The 24,935-nt window shown below is 44.3% G+C and overlaps 1 protein-coding gene across 3 annotated transcripts in view; it reads right to left on the reverse strand.

Annotated features, from left to right (window-relative positions):
• ACTN4 (actinin alpha 4) overlaps positions 1 to 24,935 on the reverse strand; it is a 90,650-nt gene that overhangs the window by 31,620 nt on the left and 34,095 nt on the right. For all 3 annotated transcript variants that reach the window (XM_040323332.1, XM_040323331.1, XM_040323333.1), the window contains exons 2-5: positions 9,496 to 9,610; positions 8,379 to 8,498; positions 7,474 to 7,560; positions 7,298 to 7,385 (exon numbers count right to left, since the gene is read on the reverse strand). In XM_040323332.1, coding sequence (XP_040179266.1) covers positions 7,298 to 7,385; positions 7,474 to 7,560; positions 8,379 to 8,498; positions 9,496 to 9,610 — 410 coding nt within the window. The remainder of the gene's footprint in view (positions 1 to 7,297; positions 7,386 to 7,473; positions 7,561 to 8,378; positions 8,499 to 9,495; positions 9,611 to 24,935) is intronic.

The following is a 24,935-nucleotide window of genomic DNA, read 5'->3' on the forward strand; positions in this document are numbered from 1 at the left end:
TTTCAAGCCGTAGGCCTGAGTGATTAATTGCTTAATCCACCTAGAAATGGTGGACTTTGCAGCTGCCTGCCCCTTCTTGGGCCCATCCGGTAGAATGAACAGCACATCTGTTTTCCGGATCTTCTTTGTAGCTTTAAGATAGGCCTTCATGGCCCTGACAATATCCAAGGTATGCAGCAACCCTTCCTTTCTGGAAGTAGGTTTAGGGAAGAAGGATGGTAATACCAAATCCTGGTTCAAATGAAAACTGGATACTAGTTCGGTAGGAAGGAAGGATGAGGGCGTAGAACGACCCTGTCCTTATGAAAAACAAGATATGGTTCCTTACAGGATAAGGCCGCCAGCTCCGAAACTCTTCTTGCGGAAACTATGGCAACCAAAAATACTAACTTCCTTGTCAGTAGAACCAAAGGAATATCAGCCAACGGCTCAAACGGTTGTTTCTGTAAACTTGACAGAACAAGATTTAAATCCCACGGACAAAGCGGGGATTTAACTGGAGGTCTAATACGTAAGACCCCTTGAAGGAAGGTCTTAACCAGCGAGTGGGTGGCCAGCGGCCGCTGAAACCACACTGACAGAGCAGAAATCTGTCCTTTGATTGTGCTTAATGCCAATCCTTTATCCACTCCTAGCTGGAGAAAACTTAATACTCTATCGATGGTAAATTTGCGAGAAAGCCATCGCTTGGACTCACACCAGCCTACATAGGCCTTCCAGACCCTGTAATAAATCACCCTAGAGACCGGTTTCCTGGCTCTGATTAGGGTAGAGATTACTTTCTGAGACAGACCTCTACCCCTGAGAATCAGGGATTCAGCTTCCAGGCCGTCAAATTTAGATGCCGTAAGGCAGGGTGGAGGATCGGACCTTGCGATAGCAGGTCTGGCCGTAGAGGAAGAGTCCAAGGGTCTCCCACTACCATCCTTAAGATTAGTGAGTACCATGCCCTTCTGGGCCATGCTGGAGCTACCAGGATGACTGGTATGTGCTCCACCCGGATCCTGCGCAGCAGGCGGGGTAGTAACTGGAGCGGGGGAAACGCATAAAGAAGTTTGAACTGATGCCAAGGGCAAACCAACGCATCGGTTCCGCAGGCCATCGGATCCCTTGAGCGGGATATGAACCTGTCTAGTTTCTTGTTGAGTCTCGATGCCATGATATCCACGTCCGGCACTCCCCATCTTTGGCAGAGTGCTTGAAAGACTTGTGGATGCAGAGACCATTCCCCCGGCCATAGAGTCTGGCGGCTTAAGAAGTCCGCCTGAAAGTTGTCCACTCCTGGAATGAATATTGCCGATATGCAGGGCACATGAGCCTCTGCCCATAGGAGAATCAAGCTCACCTCTCTCTGAGCGGCTTGACTCCTGGTTCCCCCTTGGTGATTTATGTATGCCACGGCCGTGGCATTGTCTGATTGAATTTTCACCGGGAACCCCTGCAATTTTGACGTCCAAGCCCTGAGGGCTAGTCGAGCAGCTCTGAGCTCCAAGATGTTGATGGGCAACTGCTTCTCTGGCTTTGCCCAAGTACCTTGGCGAGTGCAACCATCCAAAATTGCTCCCCAGCCCGTCAGGCTGGCGTCTGTGGTCACTATCTTCCAAGCCACTGGGCTGAAAGACTTCCCTTTCAGTAGATTCTGAGGGTCTAACCACCAACACAGACTTTGTCGGACTCTTGATGAGAGCGGCAACGGGATATCCAAGGCCTGTGGCCTTCTGCTCCATGCTGACAGGATGGCTGCCTGTAGGATGCGAGTGTGGCTCTGGGCGTATGGTACCGCCTCGAATGTGGCCACCATCTTGCCTAGTAACCTCATACATAGGCGAATAGTCGGTTCTTTCTTGCTTAGAACCAGTAGGATTAATTCCTTGATGGCTTTTACCTTCCTCAGAGGTAGGAACACTCCTTGTTGTTCTGTGTCTAATCTCATGCCGAGATATTCCAACTGCCTTGTGGGCTGGAAAGCTGACTTTTCTCGATTTAGGACCCAGCCGAACCTCTCGAGGTATTGGACCGTGAGGGCCACTGCTCGCTCCAAGCCGGGAGACGAGTGGTCTATGACTAGGAGGTCGTCCAGGTATGCTAGGATCGTGACCCCTTGGATCCTTAGCTTGGCTAGGATCGGAGCTAGGACCTTCGTGAACACCCGGGGGGCCGTAGCCAACCCGAAGGGAAGCGCCACGAATTGGAAGTGACGCGAAGCCACCATGAAGCGTAGATATCCTTGATGTGGCTGATAAATTGGAACATGAAGGTAGGCATCCTTTATGTCTATGGACGCCATGAAGTCGTCCTTCTGGAGTGTGGCAGCTGCTGACCGCACGGATTCCATCCGAAATGAGCGGATCTTTAGATATGCATTTACCATCTTTAGGTCCAAAATTGGCCTGACATCTCCATTGGGGATGATGAATAGGTTGGAGTAGAAACCCAGCCCCTGTTCCAGGCTGGCCGGAATCCGAGGCGGATCGTTTGGAATCCTCGACTCCTGGAAATGAGGAGGAGGAAACCTTAGGAAATCTAATTTGTAGCCTGTGGCCACGGAAGACCGTACCCACTCGTCGGGAATGCTGGCTTCCCAAATCTCTGAAAAGAGTCGCAGCCTTCCCCCCACCTTCGTGGGTGGGGGCGCCCCTTCATAAGGTTGGCTTGGGGGCTGGTTTTGCTGGTTTGCGAAACCACTGCCTTTTGCCTCTAACAGCCTGTCCTTGTGATTTGCTGTTGAAGCCGAAGTTTGCTTTTGCAGGAGGCCGTCGATACTGCTTGGCATTAGAGGGCCCCTGCCCAGGGGAATACTGTCGTTTAAACGCAGGCCCCTGAACCTTCTTCTTAGTTGGCAAGAGAGTACTCTTGCCGTTTGAAATGGTCTGAATGTATTTATCTAGGTCTTCTCCGAAGAGTCGTCCTCCATGGAAGGGGAACCCTACCAGGAGCTTCTTGCATGGGGGCTCAGCCTCCCAGCTTTTTAACCATAAGAGTCTTCTCATATGGATAAGGGATAACGATAAACGTGACGCTTGCTGGATAGAATCCTTGATTGCGTCTACCGTAAAACATATGGCCTTAGGGACATCCGAAAATTCTTCTGCCTGCTGGGCAGGAATAAGTTTAAGCATCTGCTTAAATTGATCCGATAATGCTTGAGCGACCCCAATCGCAGCCACAGCTGGCTGTACTACTGCCCCTGCAGTAGTGAAGGAGTTCTTAAGTAGTGCTTCCAAGCGCTTATCAACTGGATCCTTGAACACCTGTATGTTTTCTACAGGGCATGTTAACGATTTGTTAACACATGAGATGGCTGCGTCCACTGCAGGAGTAGCCCATCTTTTGGAAAATTTTTCTTCCATAGGATATAGGACAGAGAACTTCTTAGGTGGTAAGAAGATCTTATCTGGCTTGTTCCAATCTTGGAAAAAAACTCCCTCTAATAGAGGATGGATCGGAAACACAGCATTGCTTTGAGGCGCCCTCAGTGAACCCAAAGCTGAAACCGTCGATACCTGGAGATCTGGTACTGGCAAGTTGAATGCCCTATGGACCAAGTCCGACAATCCTTGAATCCACCAGCTCTCCCTCAGGGAGACTGCCCCAGACTCCTCTGTATCCGGATCTTCGATCCCTGAACCTACTTGGTCCTTGTCCAAGAGGTCGTCCAATTCCCCTGAGGAAAGGACCTCCTCTTCTGAGGGTCCGCGCTCGGGCGACGGAGATCTATTCCGCTTACTGCCCCGCATAGCTGCGGCTATCATTTTACCCATGCTTTTCTGCATCTCTTTTAAAGAGGTGAGTAATACCTCCTCCGTGACCATCTTAGGGTTGGACTGACCCGCGTCAGCTCCAGCCCCAGATCCCGATGGCCCCAAGGCTCCCTGTGGGGAAAGCAGCGGCATAGCATTGTCCGAGACCTCAGACTCTCTGGGGGAATCCCCACCTCTTGTACCCTTGTTTTTTGATGCCATGGTACAATACCGAGGTACACCTGCTACTTATTGGTACCTGGGACTTATAAATAGTTAAATGCCCAAACACCTGTTTGGGGGATAAAAAATGCTTCCTCTCCCCTAGATGACACTTCTCTTTTTTTTTTTTTTTTTTTTCAAATCTAGGAAAGAAAAAACATTCTGTCCCCCTGAGTAGTATTGCAAGAAAAACTATGAGATGGAAAAGAAACAGCCTATTCCTAGGCTTGAAAACAGTCTTTCTGAAGACTGCAATATTCTTTCTGGCCACTGTGTGTCCTCGGCGCCCCGTGCTTGCCGTTCTGGTCTTTCCTCCTCAGTTCCAAAGTATTGAATGAGCTATATGGAACAAACAAGGAAGGGCCGCCCCTTCCTTAAGCCACTGACCCGCCCTTCCCCCCCAGCAATCTCAAACAGGAAATGCCCCTCCCGACAGGGGGGGGTGGGGTTGGGAGGAAGGGACCTCTCTGCTCCAGCAAACTGCAGCCATGAGGAGGTCAGCGTTTTGCCTGCTTTGCAGGCCGTGAGGAGGAAGACTGAATGGAGCATCGCCTGGAGGCTTGCAGGTAAGCACAGCTCTCTGACACACACATATATTTTTATATAACACAGGCCCCACTCAATGCTTTTCCAACACTACAAGGGAGGTCACATCTTATGGGGAATAATACATATAGAGCCATCCTATCTTTATGATATGTGACTAGTTTGCCAGATGCAGTGCATAACTTTAGGCATGTCCCCTGTGACCCCCCAGAAAAAACCTGCTAAGAACCAAGTTCCGCAAGTTTTCCCCTCACTTACCTGCTCCATGCCGCAGGACTTTGCCAAGCAAGAGGCCCAATCTTCCCCCATCTCGGTGGGGATGTCTAGACCTTCAGGCCCTGGGTTCCTATGAAGGATCCACTGTCCTGGGCCCATATAGCACTCTGGCAACAGAAACATTAGGCACCCAAAGGTTTCTAAGTTCTGGGCCCAGGGTCCAGCTCTCTAAAAAGAAAAGCATTATGGGCTATACCCCAAGGGTTTGGGGTCCGGTTACTGACCACTTTAGCGCTGAGGCTTTTTTGGACAGAACCGGTTAGCTCACCTAATCCCAAGGATGTGGAGGCAAGCTAAACCATGACTAACACCTAAGACACTGGCGGAAAAACTGAGGTACTCCTCCTATGGGAGGGGGTTATATAGGGAGGGGCATTTCCTGTTTGAGATTGCCAGTGTCTACACCTGAAGGTACTCCATATAACCCATATAGTAATGAATGCCGCTCTGTGTCCCGTGATGTACGATAAAGAAATGTTCAGTTTTACCACAAATTCAATGTGATTATGACCACAAACTGGAGGATGTATAATGTAGTCAGAGTATAAAAAGATCTGTATATGGTGGCGATATGCAATGGGGTTTGTAACATGTGCAGAGATTAACTAAAGTGGTTGTAATGTCTCAAGGTTTTTCACCCTGATGTGGCCTTCTGTGGGGATGAAGAGGCGGGGCCTGGAACACTGGCGGAGGACCCCAGAAAAGAGGATCGGCGGTTGCTATGTGCAAAATGATTGTAGAGAGCAGGTAAGTATAGACATGTTGGTTTTGTTTTTTTAAATAAAAATAAACACACAAGGGTTTACAACACCTTTAAATTCAGTAAAATAATCTAAAAGTAGACAACCCAACAAGCCCTCTTTTCCCTCATTAGAAAAACTGTTAGTGACCCTCTGATTTGGTTTCATTTTGTTATTGGGGCTTGACTTTTCCCGATTTCATTACTTAGCTTTACTAACTACCATCCACCTACCAAAAGACAGTGCCTTTAGCCCTGGTTCACGCCAAAATTCGACTTTTGAAATCTTGCCATTTCATGATTAGCACAATGTCAACTCTGCAGGCAAGTGCAATTTCAGGTGTGAAACACTATGGGGGTTACTTACAAAAGGCAAATCAACTTTGCACTCACTACAAGTGCAAACTGCACTTGAAACTGCACTGAAAGTGCAGTCGCTGTAAAACTGAGGGGTAGATCTGAAATGAGGGGAAGCTCTGCTGATTTTATTATCCAATCATGTGCAAGCTAAAATGCCGTTTATTTTCCTTGCATGTCCCCCTCGGATCTACAGCCACTGCACTTTGCACTTGTAGTGCAAAGTGGATCTGTCTTTAGTAAATAACCCCCTGTGTACATTTGGCATCTGGGAGTAGCAGTAAAACAAATCTAGTTACCAACATTGCTTATTAGAAAGCAAACAGGTCTGTCAGAAGGTGTCCATTGATGGAATTCGGGAAGAAATTATTTCCCCTGTTCCTCAGGCAAAGTACTCCGTACTGAGCATGTCTACTGTGGAGGAAGGGGGGGGGGGGGGCGCACACAACATTGCAAAGGCTCAGTGGGTAACAAGCCCACTTTGGAATTTATTTTGTTCAGTTCTTAACAAGGCTCTGGCAGAAGCATATATGAGGTATAACACAATGTCACCCACATCCAGTGGCGGCCGCTGGTAATTTTCTTTTTGGGTGGGGGGGACACACAAAAAATACCACCCCCTCCCCCGATTGGTGGGTGGGTCTGGTGCACCAATCTATGCAGCTGTTCTCCATGGACGATGGCTCTGGCTTCAGTTTCCTCCCTCCTTCTCGGTGGCCAATCGGGAGACTTCTCTTCTCTTTTCAGCCAATCAGAAAACGGGTCTCACACCCGCTTCTGTTTGGCCGGGTGGAGGATCAGTGTTACAACAGCAAATATTTATTCGCTGTTGTAACACCTGGGTGGGCTAATGGCGCAATGCTCTGTGCCATGAGCCCACATATTTTGAAGCCTATTAGAGCCTATGGCTTGAATCAGATGCTTTTAAAAAACAAAACACCCCCTGCCGCTGTATTTCAGTTGCCTGAATAGGGGGTGGCAGCAGCTATGCATGAATCTATCCATTAGTCATATAGGGGGTGGCACCTGGGCGCCCCTAATGGATGGGCCGCCACTGCCCACATCTAGTTTTTGCAATGCCCCTCTATACATGGAGATCCATTGTCATTACTACTGACAGGGAGGAAGGACTTCCAGATACATACTTATGCTATATCCTGCAGTGACATTACTAAATTAAATTGAAATGATTTCCTAAAATTATTAACCATGAGTCTAAATCATAAAAACATAAGACAAAAGAACGTCATCTTTCATTCAAGAAAGCAGTGCAGAGCAATTCATGAGGTTTGTCTGGTGTCTATTACATGCATGTAAACGCATGCATACACATGAGGGCCACAAAAGGAGTCTTTCAAGTGTGATGCTTGTGCATGTAGCAAAGAAAAAGCAGCACATGCCAAATGTGATACTTTACCTTATGTGGAAGTTCTGTACATTGACATTCTTGTATGGCGCCGTCTTTCTCTGACACCACAGTAACAATCCTTCCTTTGCAGAGGTTTCTATGGAGCCAAAAGAGGAACTTTATCACGAGACAGAAATTTTGGGGCACAAGGAAACAGGCAGAGAAACCACAGACACAGCACATACCTTCCACAGAGATGTCCTGAATGGCAAACCGCAGAATGATGGTCCAAATCATACCCAGTGTCATCTTAGAATTGCCATCAACGATTTCTAAAAGACAAATTTAAAAACAGACCCAATCAAAATCTGCTGCGGCCAGCTAATTCACACACATTCCTATAATGGGGTTACCCTACAAAAACTAATTCACCCAGAGAAAATGGGGAAAATCAACTTGGTAACATCTGCAAAAAGCTTAAGTGTTTGTTTTTAGAAGACAGAATCCCGCACAGATTACAATTTAAAAAGACAGTTATACTACAAAAAGGGCTGCAACACAGATTGACAACAACAAGCTTTAGAAGTGGTAGTAAACCTCAGACATGAAATACGAACAAAGAATATCCCCCAGAGTACCAAGTGGCAATTCTGTCTGCTGCCTCATTCCTCTTCTATAAGGATGAGCTCCGGTGTGTTCACAAACCCCACGTGCGGAGCCTGCCAGGAAGTTGGCACTGCGCTGTGCTAATCACAGGCAGTAAGACAAGTCACAATCTCTGCAGCTACCCATTGGGACAATAGTGTGCATAGCATTGGGTGCATAGTAGCCCATTAAGCTTTACCTTTTCAGGGAAACAGAGGAAGTAAGGCGCATCAGGGTTTACTTCCTCTAATGATTTTGGAAGCACATTGCCTACTTCAATTTCTTTGATGGCTTCACAACTGGACTGCCTTCTCTAAAAGCAATTTGCCAGTTGAATGCCAAAATCTTTTATGTGAAAAAACACCCTTAATGGATGAAAAACTTATTAGAATGAAATAAACTGCAGAAGAAAGGTGGGGTGCAAGGAAGTTATGGAAAAGAAATACTGCCTGCCTGAGGTTATAACTTCGGAAAAGTAAAAAAAAAAAAAAAAAACATATAATACCTTCAGCTCCAATAGAGACCAGCCTCACTCCTTTACTTGCAATGAAGTCCAAAGCTTTGTTGACATTATTAATTTTATGGACCCTCATCTTTCCTCGTTCCGGTTTCGGAAGCCTTTCTCCTGAAAGACACATTGAATCAGGACAAACCTTTCATAATGATTTTCAATGATCAAAGCCCTGCTGGCTCATTCTCTCATAGAATAGGTGCCACAAAGGGCTCGTCTGGCTCACATACATGTCCATAGAAGAATCAGTTGCAAGTCCAACAAGCAAAGAAAGAAAAACAATTCTGGACGTGTTGTACACATGATAAACATTGTCTCAACTCCACATTCTCTGGCAACTTTCAGCAGTATAGGGCTTAATTGTAAAGATTTTGTTTGTTGGGCTTACTGGAGTATGGCCGTTTCATCTGCGAACAAGGCTTAAAGCGTGTGTTACCCCAGCATATCATATTCCTGATGTGTGTCCGCTGTACCATGTATGAAAAAGTATCTTGTGCTCTTTAGATTGCTTTGTTTGTGTGAAATCCCTGGCATTCCTGCCAGCCCCATTAAAAAACTGACCACACTAAGCAGGAGATCACAGCATGGTCAATTCTCTAGCTGTGATGGGAACTCCATGATCAAACTTGCCCCGATATTTTTTTTTTTTTTAATCCATACACAGAGGTTATGCCTTTTATTTCTATTTAAACTGAATTAGTCGTTTTACATTGTGATCATTTACAATCACATTAAATAAAAGGATTGGATGAACAGACTTACAAATCATTTGACATGCAACTCTCCCATAGTTCTATTTTATCTTTGTATTTAGCAGTTTGCCTTGAGTTTAGCTTTAATGATTCTGTGAGTTCTATAAAGATCTCCCCTCTGTACAGCACATTTGGCAGCAGTGGCTGTTGTAGCTGTAGTCTTTGCTCTTTTTTGCCCAAGCAAATAAAACTTTTTGGAATTTAACTTATCGGCCTTGAATGACAATCTTCATTGTATTCTTAAAATATGTCAATCTAGTATGTATAGTTTTAGCATCTACTGGCATTCATAGTATCAAAATACTCAAACCCCAAAGCGGGTGCCAAGTACCCAGCAAGGAAATCTGTTTGGAGCTTACCTGAAATGACTTCCAGAAGTAACATGAGCTTCAACCCATCTCTAAAATCCTCATCAATGTTCTCGATCTGAGTGCCAGCTTTCCTCAGGTGGGAGTTACACCAAGCAGTGAAAGTCTGTGGGGAAAGAAGAAGTTCAGTCAAAAGGGTTCAACACACAAACTGCAAGTGACTTTTAAATCAGAGACTGCACACCAATGGCTACCACAAAATGCAGCAACCACCAACTTTAATAAAGTTAGAATTTCAGTTTTGGATGAAGAGCGAGCTGGAGCCCTTTAGATCTCTGACCATGTTTTTGTAGGGGAAGATAACCCTAATTTCTGGTCTATGGTCATTGTACAGGTGAAGGAAAAGCTCTCAGATGTAGACTTTAATCAGGGGGTTCAAACTCTCCCTTCTATCCAGATTTTTTTTAAAGTCTGACTTCCCCCATTCCCCTTTCTTAATTTTTGATGAGGCGAACCATTAAATCTTTATCACTGACTGCTTGTGGCTGATATGTAGGTAATATGCTTCGATCTCAGGTAAGTACTTCATAATGAGCCAGTAGGCTATGCATACTGGCTCATTATGCCTTTGTCTTGCAGGGAATATTTTTATTTGTTTTTTTTTACAGAGGCTTTACTTCCTTTTTAAAGAGGAAGCAAAGTCTTCCTTTTTAATTGTACCTACAGGTAAGCCTATAAGACAACTTACCTGTAGGTACTATAAATATCTACTAAAACATGCACTATTTAGGAGATATTTACTATATACACACACACACACACACACACCCCCCAACGTTCCTGGCGCATGCGCTCTGAAGAAACAGCCGCCCGTGCTGGTGTTTTGTCAGATTAAACGACCCATCAGATTTATCAGATTTTGTAACGGAAGGGACGTTCTGTCACCGCCATCTTGCTACACCCCACACTTATCCACAGTAAGGATACAGAAGGTGGCATATGGACATCTTGTTAAAGCCGTGCCCGTGAACAGCAGTAAATCATAAAGATAAAACTAAACCTATTGATTTAGTGGTTTCAAATGCTGGGAATGCTGTCACATTTGTTTGTGCTTTCAAACAGTCAAGCCATCAAAATGGTTGGAGTCATAACTGATCAAAATGTGCAGCACCAGGGCTGTTGCAGATCAAACAGAAGCAGCTTCCTTTGCTGTAAAGGATAAGTGTTTATTTCTGCTTTAAAGCTGTCAGTAGATTGGCCTCTACAAATTCGTCAGTGCCTAAATATGGAGAGCAACTGAGCATGTGCAGAGCAGGGTGACACTGAATTGTAAACAGTATAGCTCTTTTTTTTTTTTATTGGTTGGTCAGTGGGCACAAGAACAAGGTAGATGAAGGAATTTTCCCACTGGGCCATTGTATTTCGATAGCGGGACCTGCTGCTGCCAGAATACACGGCGACAGCCGATGATCCACAAAAGTTTTCCCAGCATGTCCCTTCGACAGAAGTCGATCAAGCAGCTTCTGTCACGCGGGGACAGCCACACACACACCATTTTAAATTTGGCAGGACCCTGCTGACCCAGCTGAATTTTGACCAGTGTATGGTCAGCTTAGTGCACATGCATACCCATGTGTGCTTAGTTTGAATGCAGCCTAAAGATCGAGATCTAACAAATGTGATTGGTGGACATTTCTGAGGTGGACAATTTCTAAAAGTACACAGAATAGCAAACAAACATAGATCTGGCTAATGGATAACTTGTGGTCCATCCTTTCATAGATATTCAGCCAACGTCACAGCCAAGCTTTAAAGTAGTAATTAAAGGGACACAGCATCCAATTTACACTCCTTTCAAGCCGATTTCATTAGATACATGACTGCATAAATACTAAAGCCCAATTTCAGCATTTCCTCCCCTGCACTTGCTTCTCCCCCTTGGCATTTTTCGTCAGTCATGTGACAGCGCAGGGCCCTCGATGCAGCGAGCAGTACTGATGTCTCAGCATGGTTATACTAGAAGTGTGGGAAGCCATGTTTACTCCCCCCTGGGAGACAGGCCCAAGGGCCCATGGTACCCACAGTAACAGGGAGGAGTGCAGGATGTCAGACTGAGGAGATCTAGCAACAGAAATAATTTACTGCGGGAATCAAATAAACTTTGTTTCACACTATGGCCAGGCTATCAAATTAAACTGAAGTCAAGCTTTAAAAGAGAAACCTGTAGCGAGGGAGGGAGTATGAAAGCAGCCATTGCCAACTTCTGGAAATGCTGGTTGTCTGGTAATCCTGCGGTTTCGATAGCTTCAGTACATTAAACATTTCGATTTTACAGAGCTACAGACCTAGAGCAAGCACGCAGATTAGAAAATTAGAGTACTGAGGATATTCAGGGAAGAGCAATCGCTTCCTCTTTATTTAACTTGCATATTTCTTTTTATCCCAATGGGAGGCCCTCCCGGTAAAATCAGAACATCCAGACATGCTGTGGAACTTGGAACCTGTAATAGTAAATAGCGAAACACACCGAAACACACAACCTTTCCCCAAATGCTGATAATCCCCTAAAGAACTAGAAACAAAAAAGGTGCCTCATCAGGGACAGCATATGGGCAGCTCCTGAGTAAATCAATACATAAAAGAATAAAATGATTTCTACTTGTATTTTTGCTTAGTGCGTGACATGGAATGACAGTCTCATGACACGGCACCACCCAAGATATGCCAGCTGGGCAGAGCGGGGGGGGGGGGGATAAATTCTGCCATAGTGCTCAAATCAGGTGCCAGCCCAGAAATCTCTAGTAAGAAAAACAGATCTGGGTCATTTCCTGAGCTCCCCCCTCACCCGACTGACTCACAGCTCCTGAAATAGGCGCACAATTATCGCTCACAGCTATCCTCTACACACAATACAGACAGTTAACCCCTGTGTGCCACATCTCCATGTGCAAAGTAAAAGCACCGTGTGATCTTCATGTTGGCCTACTAAATGCAGTTGTAAGTAGCTTTCAAACACCAAAAAAAAAAAAAAGGGAGATATACAGTATAGATGCACACACACACACACACACACACACACACACACACACAATATTGTCACAAGTATTGGGACACCTGCCTTTACATGCACATGAACTTTAATGGCATTCCAGTTTGAGTCCATAGGGCTCAATATTGAGTTGGCCCACCCTTTGCAGCTATAACAGCTTAAACTCTTCTGGGAAGGCTGTCCACAAGGTTTAGGAGTGTGTCTATGGGAATGTTTGACCATTTAAAAAAAACACATTTGTGGGATCAGGCACTGATGTGGATGAGAAGGCCTGGCTTGCAGTCTCCGCTTTAATTCACCCCAAAGGTGTTCTATCGGGTTGAGGTCAGGACACTGCAGGGCAGTCAAGTTCCTCCCCCCCAAACTCACTCATCCAGGTCTTTATGGACCTTGCTTAGTGCACTGGTCCAAATCATTTGGTGAAAGGAACTTTTAAGGTGTCAGCATAGCAAGACAATTTCAGTCTCCCAACTTTGTGGAAACAGTTTAGGGATTGCCGCTTCCCGTTCCAACATGATTGCACACAAACTAGGTCCATAAAGACATGAACGAGCGAGTTTGGGGTGGAAGAACCTGCACAGAGTCCTGACCGATAGAACATCTTTGGGATGAATTAGGAGTGGAGTCAGAGCCAGGCCTTCTCCTCCAACATTGGTGTCTGATAACCGCAAAGGTTGGGCCAACTCAATATTGAGCCCTTCAAAGACTGGGATGCCATCAAATGCGTGTAAATGGCGTGTGTCCCAATACTTTCGGGAATACAGTGCGCACGTGTGTATATATATTTATTATACCAATCTCTATATGCATCTCAAAACGGGCTTCCCCCCTTCTTCCATGCTGAAATCTGTGTTGGGATATTTTAGCTGGGAGTTGGAGTTGCTCTCATTAATTTGCAAGTCTGACATTGATGCAACAACAGCCTAGGGAGGGGCAAGTTCCTGTATAATTACATGAAGGTTCGATACAGAAACCGCCTCAGGGCGTAGCACAGGGGAGAGACCCTAGATACACCTCTTTATTGCATCAATACGGACAGAATGAGGACATCTTGGACGGAGCACCTTTTACAGCATCAAGACTTACTCATACTGTGCTGCCAAATTCTTTCACCTGCGGATTACACATTTCTATTGTTACACAGTAAAAAAGAATTACAACACCCAGCCCCTATACTGGGAGCCTAGCCCTACGAGGGCATGCAAAGCGACTCATTCCTGACATTCTTGCACCTTGCAGGTCATAGTTTCAGAGGCAGGAGAGGGACGTCCTTGAGAGGGGCAGGTGAGTCGTGTCGAATGCAATCCACAGAAGTCACAAGCACTTCCTGTGAACACGCCTTGTACTCTCTGTGCAAAGACTTGCCCTGTGCTCCTTACTAGCTGCCACACCTAATGTGCTTGACTGGCTTCTGAAGGTCCCTCTGGTTTTAGTTTAGAATCTGAATGAACAATGCAAATTAAAATACAAAGCTGACTTCAACTGCCTTTTTTATTACAGAAGGTCAGTACACCGAAATTTATATGATTTTTGTGCTAGAGCAATAAAATCACCTGTTTTCTAAGGCCCCTTTCACGCTTGAAAGCCTTGTGACTGACACGACTTGAAGCAAGGCCTGTGTAATCTTGATGTCTATGGACCTCAAGTCGCATCAAAGTCGGTCAAAGTAGTGCAGGGACAACCTGGAAGTATCTGCGACTTGGAGTCGCACAGATATGAATGGGAATCATTGGAAATCATGGGGTATGATTTGTCATGCAACTTTGCAGTCCTAAGCTGCAGGACAAGTCACACAAGTGTGAAAGGGGCCTAAGCCTAGGTTCACATTGGAGCGATATATCATGCGATTTGAGAGATCAAATCGCATAAGTCGCAGCCTACTGGAGGCAATAGCACCGTTTTAATCACCGATTTTGCAGCACTGCACCGATTTGCAAAAGTAATTCCTGTACTACTTTTGCCGATTTCAGGAGCGACTTCAATAGACATCTATGCATGAAGCCACACAGATGTCTATCAAATAGCAGCTGAAATCATGCTGACCTTGCTACTTTGAAATTTCGATGCAAACCGGGGCTTAGGGCCTTTTCACAAGAGCATTCCAGTTCAGCCATATTTTTTCAAAGGAAAAACACACCGGTTTTTCCATAGCGATGCAATGAAGTCCGTTTTTCATCAGTCAACGGATGAATGGAAAAAAAAACACAAACCAGTGTGAAAGGGACCTTAGCCCTGGTTCACACTGGGCTGCGGGAGTGAAGCCGTGCAAGTTCAGCTGTAAATCCCAGCCCGAAATTTCAAAAAGTAGTACAGAAACTACTTTTTGAAATCAGTGCAGCGCCGCAGATGTGGCGTTGCACCAATTAGGATGGTTCCATTGCTGGCAAATGCCGCCAATTTGACATGTCAAATCGCACCAGTGTGAACCAGGGCTTAATCTCAGACTCTGGTAATTGAATCCCAGAACTACACACCTGCTCTGGCCATTATAAAAGGTTGTCTGCTGGGTTTCTATCTTATACGAAGGAAACAACCCAATGAGGCCGGGTTCACACCTATGCGAATTGAGTGCGGCTTAAACCGCATCCAATTCGCAGAACATTTCTAAATACATTGTTTTCAATGAGGCTGGTTCACATATGTGCGATGCATTCGCAGTGCCGAAAAAACGTGTGCGTTTTCTAGGCATTACGGTGCGGCTGAGGTGAGAATTCAGGCCCATTATCTTCTATGGGTACGCATCTGATTTGCAGATGTGTTCATTTCTCTTCAGGTTTTCTCTCATTCACCTCAATACACTTCCCCGCCCCCCTCTCCTAGGTCTCCAAATTCGCAGCCAAAAACGGAGATGATCTGCTGAACAGTTCTCTTATCTCTCTGCAGAGATAAGAAAGCTGAAATTCGCACCGCACAAGTGTGAATCCGGCCTGAATGTGAATCTCCAAGACCCAAAGATTGGAACAAAGTCAATACAACTCCATTCACACTTCCAGATGGGGCCCATTAGCGATTACATGCAGGAGACGCAATGTGGGTTCCCAGAAATTAGGGGCAGCGGCCCCACGAAAAGCAATGAAGGGCTGACAGCTCGTGCAGCTCATGGAATGATTATCTGCATAAAATCGACCCTGGACAGCTCTTGCATGTAAATGTTAATGGCCCCATTCAAAAGTGTGAATGGAGCCTAAGAGGTCATCGCTCAGGCCCTTTAGAGATTTAAGAAGAAGTCAGCCCGAGTCAAAGACTCCACCTGAAAATGAAATATCACTTTTTGTTGGACAAGCGCTTAAAAAGAGCACCGCAAAGGTTACAATTTCAATATAGTACAGGGGTGCAGGGATACTTTGCAATACCCTATTTCTGGTTCCAGTAGCAGACCTTCAGCCTTATCATGTACAATGCAGAGTTAAGAACACTGCACATGATGACAGAACAAAGCTGGAGTGAGGAAGGCAATACATCTCATCTCTGCACCCCTAAACAAAAAGAGCATTTAACCCTTACAGTGCAAGGACCTCCACTGCAAGGGTACTTTAAGCTAAAAATTGACTGCTTGCTGCTCGCAACTATTGCATTTTAATTTTTGCTAGGTTTTCCACTATGTAACATAAAAATAAAAAGCACACACACACACAAACACTGATACAGACCAGATTCCAGAAATGTACGTTTGACCTGATTTACCAAAGAGGCAGATGAACACAAGCATTGTAAGGACAATGTGACAGGATGTAACATAAGTGGACAGGAAGTTAAAGGTTTTTTAAAAAGGCCTTGGTTTAGATATAAACGAGAATGCTGAAACATTACAGAAATAACAGTGTTTGGCAAATAAATTATTTCACTGGTCACGCCACAGCCAAAAAAGAAAACCGTTCAAGATAAAGAGGCAGAGGCGCATTGCAGGCGGTATAGCCACGGTGTCCCATTGATTTCAATGGGCGGGAGCGGTACACACACACACTGCTCCAAAGATGCGGCTAGCAAGACTTTTTACCTTCCTGCTAGCGCACCGCTCCAGTGTGAAAGCCCTCGGGGCTTTTTACACTGGAGACATAGTTTCACCCCCCCCCCCCAAAAGGTGAAATGCACTTTAAATAGGTGATCATGCAATACAAGTTGCTAAACAAGACCAGAGTCTTTCGGTATCTGCAGCCAGTCCAGTCATAGTTGCTGGAAGAATCTTATTAGCCTATCCTTGGATTCTGATGGAGCAGCACTAGTATGAAACAGAGGGGAGGCGATCACTCCATTACCATAGAAACTGCAACTCCAAAAACAAGAATCAGACTTCCCACTAGAAAACAAAACAAATTAAAATGCCCAGGAAGAACGCCTTGTTGTCGGTACCATTCAGAAATAAAAGGAGGGGAAGATCTGACGTTTGTTATTTTATGAGACCTGTGCAGACTTTATGCACATTTTATGCATCCCTATCATTACTGAACCGGACATACCTAGCAAGGAAGTTATAGACAGTCTACTATTTGTTGTGGGCAGTGCCTTACTCCTCCCCACTTTATCCAAAAGACTATAAAAAGTTTTAACTGGAGTTCCACTTTAAAGCCTGATACATCATTAAGGTATTTTTACAAACAGGCGTTGCTTGCACTTGATCTTTAACCAACCCTTAAAGTCTGAAAGTGATTGACGGCTGTGAAGAATGAAATCCAGTCCTTGGCAAGAACATAGCGATCCATCTCACCTTTCAGGAGTCGCAGGCCTTGAACAAGGTGTGCAGGTTGGAAGTTATGACCTCACCACATTATAACACCTACACTGGGTCAATGACTTGCTAGGTGGGAACAGACAAGAATGACATCCTGGGAGTTTACATATTTAAAAAAATAAACAAAAAGTAACGGCAGATGACATTTCCATCAGAACTACTTAAATCCCAATCAGTTCACCATTGATAAGTGAGAGTTATTGGCTCCTGTTTTTTCACTCCCAAACACAGCAAAACAGAGGAGACTTGGGACAAACGACACTTATCTACAAGGGCGGAAGTTAAAAGAAGCAATCCAGGCATGTTTTTTTTTTTTTTTTTCATAGGTACATTGTTCCAGCTTGGGTCAATGTAACCATGAACAGAATATACACTATACCTGGCCAATCCCCCTTGAAGATGGAAATCACTGAAGCAGACACTGCCACTCCAGTGATCTCCATTTCCTTCTGGGTCCTGTTCCAGCCCAATGTATTCACAATACAATAGGTTGGCCTTTTGGCACAGGAGCCATTCAGAAAATGCTTTGCAATTTCTGAATGAATGCAAAGCTTTCTCCGAAATAGACGAGGTGCAGAGGTGGGGCCTCATGCTCTCCACCTCATCCAATCAGTGAATGCTTTGCATTCGTACAGAAGATGCAAACCATTCTCTGAACTGCACCCGTGCCGACTTCCTGTATTCACAATGCATCAGGCCGGCCGTTTAGCACAGAAGCAAGTGGAGATCACTAAAGGTAGTGGTGTCTATTCCAGCGGCATCGGCTGGGTAGGTCATAATATATTATAAATATATAAAAAATACACCAATATTTAAAACACAATAAAGGATCTATTGGTAAACAGTGCTAATGTTGGATAGATGTCCAGATTCACATCAAATAAATATATAAAATGGTGACATGGCAGAAATAGTCCTAAAGTGGCAAGTGCTTCTAGGATTAAGTGGGTAGTGCACCCTCCACCAACTCCAAATCTTCACCAACAGTGGCACTCACCCCCTTTGGGGTTCACACTCACCAGAAGGATGAATAAAAAAAGCCTTGAAACCAAATTCTTTTTCACTCAGAACTCTGTCACCACCTCAAAAAGCAGCAGGGGTTAATTCCCAATGTTGGTTCATGTAAAACACAAAAAAGACCAAAAAATTATTTGGGGGACTTGGTGGTCAAAAAAGTTTAAACAGCTGCTCTACATATACCTTTATTGTGATATTAGGTTTTTATCTTTGTCTACATCTATTACCCGTCATTGGGGCTTAGAACCAGTTGATAATACTCTTTGGCGCCGGAAGTGCACTGCAGGCCCCTATTTTGTTATATATATATATATATATATATATATATATATTCATCACACACACACACACTCACTCCACAGTTCATTCATCCTGACGTATTTATTAGTGATGCACCAACATTTCTGGCAACAGAAAACTTTTGTATCAAAATAGGGTTTTCCAGCTTTGTGCCAAAAGAAAAAATTAATAGCACAGATAATTTTTTTTTTTTTTTTTTATTGGAGACTCAAATTTAAAACGGTAGTCCTTTATTTATTTATTTATTATGTCAGCTGTAAAGTGCAACAACCAAGTCTAATCACCAATGTGGACAATAGGAAAAGGGGCCATATGTACCAGCTGCACTAGTAACACATATTGCTGAAACATGTGTGGCCCTGGCTAGATCCTGGGCAGTCACTGCAGGCTATCCCATTTCAGTTTAACATGTCCCCAGGGAGTTGTCTTATGTTATAGCACAGTTATCAGAGGACGAGTCAGGAAAAACACTGACTGAATGAAACAACACACTGCTGACTGACTAATGGGAGGACTGGGAATCAAGACATTTCCATGTGCTAATAAGCTGGGCAGTGGATTTCCCTTCCAATCCTGCAATAGTTTAAAAACAAATGAGTAAACGGCTGAAGAGTGATAAATTTATAAAAAGGTGGTATCTCGTTACACCCCGAGATGGTGTTTCCAGTGCAGCAGACGTACTTTGTTATTAAGACCTAAAAGGCAAAGCAGACTGCCAGACATCGTGTGGGGACTTGTGGAAAAGGTCATTTAGAGCGAAAGCACTCATTTCTGCCCTGAAAACATACAAGTACTTGTTGGCTCATCAAAACTTTTAGTGAAGCGATAATAGAAGATGGTGAGTTTTGAGCAGTTTATACCTGAAAGTAAGATGGCTTCCAATGATCAGGGCTTCATTCTGGAATGTATTTAACACTACAGCAGTTCTATATCATTTGTGTAGGGCCGGAAATAGATGGTTTGAATCACAGCCGATTCAGCAGGAACCGGATGAGATTCAAACCATGTATGGGTACGCTAATGTACCAAGTTCATCAAGCAACTTGATGCGTGTTCAGAGCTCCATCCACCTGCATGGTGAGGTTCTCTCATGTTAAAATGTTTATTTTACAGCATAACTCAGGTTTTAAAAGCAGCAAAGTTCTCCTTGTGTAACACTTTAAAGTGGATGAAAACCCTCTCCTATACCTAGTGAAGTGAACAGCCTCAGATGATACACAGTTAAAACAAATCTCCCTACATAAGTTTTACATGTATATCTGCTGTCTTCAGCTTGCTATATTCTTTAGAATTCTAGCATTGTGTTTTGTAGCGTGCCATGTGGAAGGGATTCACTTCTATGGCCTGCTTAAGGTCACAGCCTGGGCTATTGATTGCAATAAAATTAACTGTAAAGAAGATGAAAAAGAAAAGAAAACTCCACAAAAATTAAACAGCTAATACAGTGCATGCACCAAGTGCGCCTACAACAATTGCGCTACATATTGCTTTGAGTGTCAGTGAAAGCAATCACTAGGGCCATCATACACGGTTAGCTCTAAACTGATAACCTGTAAAATGGACATATGGAGAATTGTGGGTAACAAAATTTGTCACCGTTTCATGGGCTTGCACAATTTTAGGGCTCAGCAAGTTTTGTTATCTCAGTCCTCATCACAAACTCATCTTAATTTCACCAGAAACGAGTAATATATTGTGTGCAGTAAAATTATCTCCAGTGTCTTTTACTAAAAATTTACATTTGTTGAACGTGCCAATATGCGGCTCCATTTTATTCTTCAGGTCTTTGCTTTTAGAAAATAGAGATAAGATATAATGAATGACTCTGATTAAAAGGAAGCATGCACAGATATATTCATTATCAAAGAACAGGGCGACATGAGTAATATTTCCCAAAATACTAACACAACCCAGAATTAAACACTGGCAGGCCGCAAAAGTGAGAAAGTCAACCCATTTGCATAAGAGGTCTGAAAATACTTTGTGATGAGGGCGGCTTTTTAAAAACTGCAATTATCATTCAAACAAACTAAAATCAGACGTCCGAAACGTACAGCAGGGAAAAAAAAAAAAAAGAAAAAAGAAAATAAATAAAAGCACTGGGAATCTGGAGGTCCTAATGGGGGGAAAACAGGGCAAGAAGCTAAGCAATTAGAGGACAGTGCAGTAACCAAACCATATGTTATCCTCACAGATTGGTTCCTGTGAGTAAGGCTGGCCATAAATTATACAAGTCTCTTCTACAGTCTTCCTTTAGGTTTACCAAAACCACATACCGTATTTATCGGCGTATAACACGCACAGGCATATAACACGCACCCTAACATTAAAGTGGTTGTAAATCTACTTTTTTCACTTTTACCTACAGGTAAGCCTATAATAAGGCTTACCTGTAGGTATAAAGAATATCTCCTAAATCTGTACGGTTTAGGAGATATTCCCCTCGCAATGCGCCGCTGATTGCAGCGGCGCACGTGCAGGGGGGATCCACGGCGAAAGGACCGGCAGCCACCGGACCTTGCCGAATTTAAATCTCCTGCACGCGCGGGAGTGACGTCATCGCCGCTCCAGCCAATCACAGCGCTGGAGCGGCGATACCCAGAAGACACGCCGGAGCAAGATGACATCTCGCTCGGCGTGGACCAGGTAAGTGTTCTTCACCTCGTTCCGAGGTAAGTATTTCATAATCAGCCAGTATGCGGTGCCTACTAGCCGATTATGCCTTTTGCCTTGCAGGTTTAAAATAAAAAAGTTTACGCGGTTTACAACCGCTTTAAGCGGGAAGTTTCAGGGGAAAAAAATACTTTCCACGGCCCCCTGCGCATAACACGCAGACAGAGTTTACGGTCTATTTTCAGAGTAAAAAAGGTAGTGTTATACGCCAATAAATACAGTAATATGCGGTCAGACCCAAACACTTTAAATTTGTATGCAATCATGCAAGCTGTTGCTTTACATAGCTGAAGGTAAATCTAAAAGGAAGTTTAATAAAAAAAAAGAAGATTGTATAATGCATAGCCAGCTCAAGTTATGATGGGTTGCCGAGGGTTACCAAATGTTTTATTTCCATCGTTGTTTACTGGATGAACCCCACTGATCTGCACTATAAAAGTAAATAATATGACTGGTTACCATAGGCAACAACAAATTCTATTCTGGAACATTTTTGAATGAAGCCCAATATCTGGATATAGATAGGAGTGAGGAAATCCGCATATACAGGGTCATCAGCAGCAGGCTCATGCAGCAAAAGAGATGCCAAAACTGCTGCAGGTGGGTAGACTGCTGCAGGTGGGTAATGTACTTTGTTTCCTGGTTTCAGGTAAGACAGAGATGTCATGAAAGAATGGAGGAGCTGAGCTGCTCTCCGCCTTTCCTGCCTGAGGCTAGCCAGTATGGCTGACATTAGCTCAGCTTAGAGGAATGTGGCACAAGCAGATCATGAAATCAGCCATTCATCTAAAACACATACAGGGAGGGGAGAAGATTCCCATGAATGTGGCATCAAAGCTGCAGCTCGTTAGAGCTAAATACACAGCCTTGCCAATGGTATGTGTGCCCCTCTGTAGGACAAACACATTTACATGTTTGGCCTGACAAAGGGCCTCATGGGATGTGTGCTGCTCACATGGAGAGAGCATGCTGGGAGGAAGCTGCTGCATGGTAATTACAAGGTCAATTTGCATTTCCACAATGTCATAGATTTTGCCCGCGACCAGGCATGGGGACTGCCAACACCCACAGATTTTATTGGTTAAACCCGACAACAACCATTTACAAAAAGGCAGTTTCCTGTCCCCAGACTAACAAACATCTAATAAAACAAGAGTTGAAAGGTGCGGCAGGAAGCTCTCCTGGCCCTCCTATAAAATGTCTTGCATCTCAAAAATGTTGTAAGCAACTTATCAGGTCAGAAGGTGAAAGGCAAGGCAGGAAGAAAGCCAGCAAGCACACAGGGGTCAAGGCACTATGCCTTGGCAAAGGTGGCAATCTGCCTTTCATACAGTACAAACCATGGCCGTTTTTGGAATGTCAAAATCAGAAACAAAAGTTTTCTAAGAGAATGATGCACCGTTTCCTGGCTGGGCCACAGTCCAGCAAATGCACACAAGACATAATCAAGCTCAAGCCTTCATCGACAGGAGGAATTTTAAGCACATGGGACAGGAAGGCCAGAAATGTGTGGGGACAGCGTGAAACCACTAAGAGCATTCAGTGGCCCCTGGATTCACATAAACAGCAACCAGGACTCCCACGCAGACAGTTAACCCCGTCGCTGCTAAATGGGTTTTTACAGCCGCGTCTCAAGATAGTTTAGGTGTTGAAAATCGCCCTCTATTTTGCAGAACGCTCGCAAACCGAGCAGACAAGTATTTCCTGCTGTCGAATATTTCCGCCAATATACATTTGCAGTTAGCAGGCTTTGAGCACTGACAAATGTCTTGCGTCACGGCACTTGTGAATTCCATTCTAGATGGAGGAACAAGAGAGATTTAGCGTGACAGAAAGACCAGGGATTACTATTAATAAACATGTGGAAACTATGCATTAATGTATACTTTGCTTTTCTAAAATGTAAACAGTATGAGGAGCTCAGACACGTCACAGACATACTGATCTCGTTCTATAGGTGACATCTGTGGAATGCTGCGGAGGAGCTCAGAGAGCATTAGGGAAGGCCACAGGAATGCCATTAAAAACAATATCCGCTATTTACCACTCATGACCTTGGCCTCAGAGACATTTCTGACAATGGAAATAAAAAGCAGAGCCTTTGCTTTCAAAAACATCCCAGGCTCATATCTTTAACTGTTGGGTTAGGTCCATATTAGCATCACACATTCCATAAAACATGGCTGAATCCTAGTAGCCAAAGCATCTAAAACTACATTACTTCTACCCTTCACCAGCTGCCTTTAAATGGCCGCTGTCAACCAGAATGGGCTGGCCGACTCAAACTACAGGGCAACTGCAGTTAAAGTGTCACTAAACCCACATTATAAAAAAAAAAAAATGAAAAAGGTAAAAAGATCAATAATAAATGGTGTATTACATGCCATTCACACTCACTAGGGTATTTTTTGTATTCCGCAAAAGACCTGGTTGATCCTGCTGTTCTTCATCTCCCCCTTCTGTCCAAGTCCCCAATTCAGCTAGGAATTTTGCAGAGCACTGTTGGCACCTCTGCACATGCTCAGTTTTCAGTGAGTGTCTATGCTGAGCATTTCCTCCCTATCACCTCTGAGCAGCCCATGTGACTATAGAGTCATACATGTGGGCATATACAGTGGTAAATAACAGTCCACACTATTTCTCCTCCGTGCCCACTAACCAGCTAAACAAATGGGGGTGGGATATTACATGTAGATTGAAGATCCCTCCAATGCCAAGACATAGGTTGGAGGGCGTGGCAGAAATCCACTATATATATATATACACACACATACATACACACAGGGCTCGACAAATCCCGGTGGCCAGGGCGACTAGAAATGGCATCCTGGCGACTTGGCTTGGAAGGTGGGTATAATATATATATATATATATATCATGCCAATTTAAAAACGGCTCAATTTGACTAGAAGCTCCTCCTGCTTAGGTTTCCCTGCAGACAGGCTGGGAAAGAGCTGGGTAACACAACAGCTGTTTATTGATTAAAAAAAAAAAAATAGAAAATCTAAGTACCTTTTTCCCTAATTAAAATAAATTACAGTGCCATCATCCACATATAGAAACAGAAGAGCATGTAAATTAAACAGTGTGTTTAGTATCAAGTTAAACTTTCCCTTTCCAGTTTTCCTTTAAATGCCCGCTGTCTAACAGAATGGACTGGATGATTCAAACTGTACAGGGAAACTGCAGTGAAGTACACATGAAGGAAGCTTAAACTATATACATAAGTAATCTTTTACCTGTCATAAGGAGGATAGCACCTCCATACTCTGAGTGTCCATTAACTACCTCATTCCTCCTGTCCATCAGCCTGCAAAACAGGCACTACTGCAAGCCCAAGTTTAAAGTCATTGTAAAGTCTCGTGTTTTTTGGTTAAAAATAACAAACATGTTATACTTGCCTGCCGTGTGCAGTGGATTTGCACAGAGCAGCCCACATACTGCTCTTGGAATCCTCTTCGGTGCTCCTGGCCCCTCCCTCGTGTTGAGTGCCCCCACAGTAAGCAGCTTCCTATGGGGGCATCCAAGCTATTCAGACATGGAGCCACAGCCCAGCCCGCCACTTTTCGCTCATTGACCGATTGCCTTTGATTGACAGCAGCCAGAGCCAATGGTGCTGCGATACTATCAGAGGTAATGAGGGGAGTCCTGGGATGCCCAGACACTTCTACAACATGGCTGGATCTAGAGGAGGCTCAGGTAAGTATTGGGGGGGCTGCTGCA

Source organism: Rana temporaria, chromosome 9 (assembly GCF_905171775.1).
Source record: "Rana temporaria chromosome 9, aRanTem1.1, whole genome shotgun sequence".
Taxonomy (NCBI): domain Eukaryota; kingdom Metazoa; phylum Chordata; class Amphibia; order Anura; family Ranidae; genus Rana; species Rana temporaria.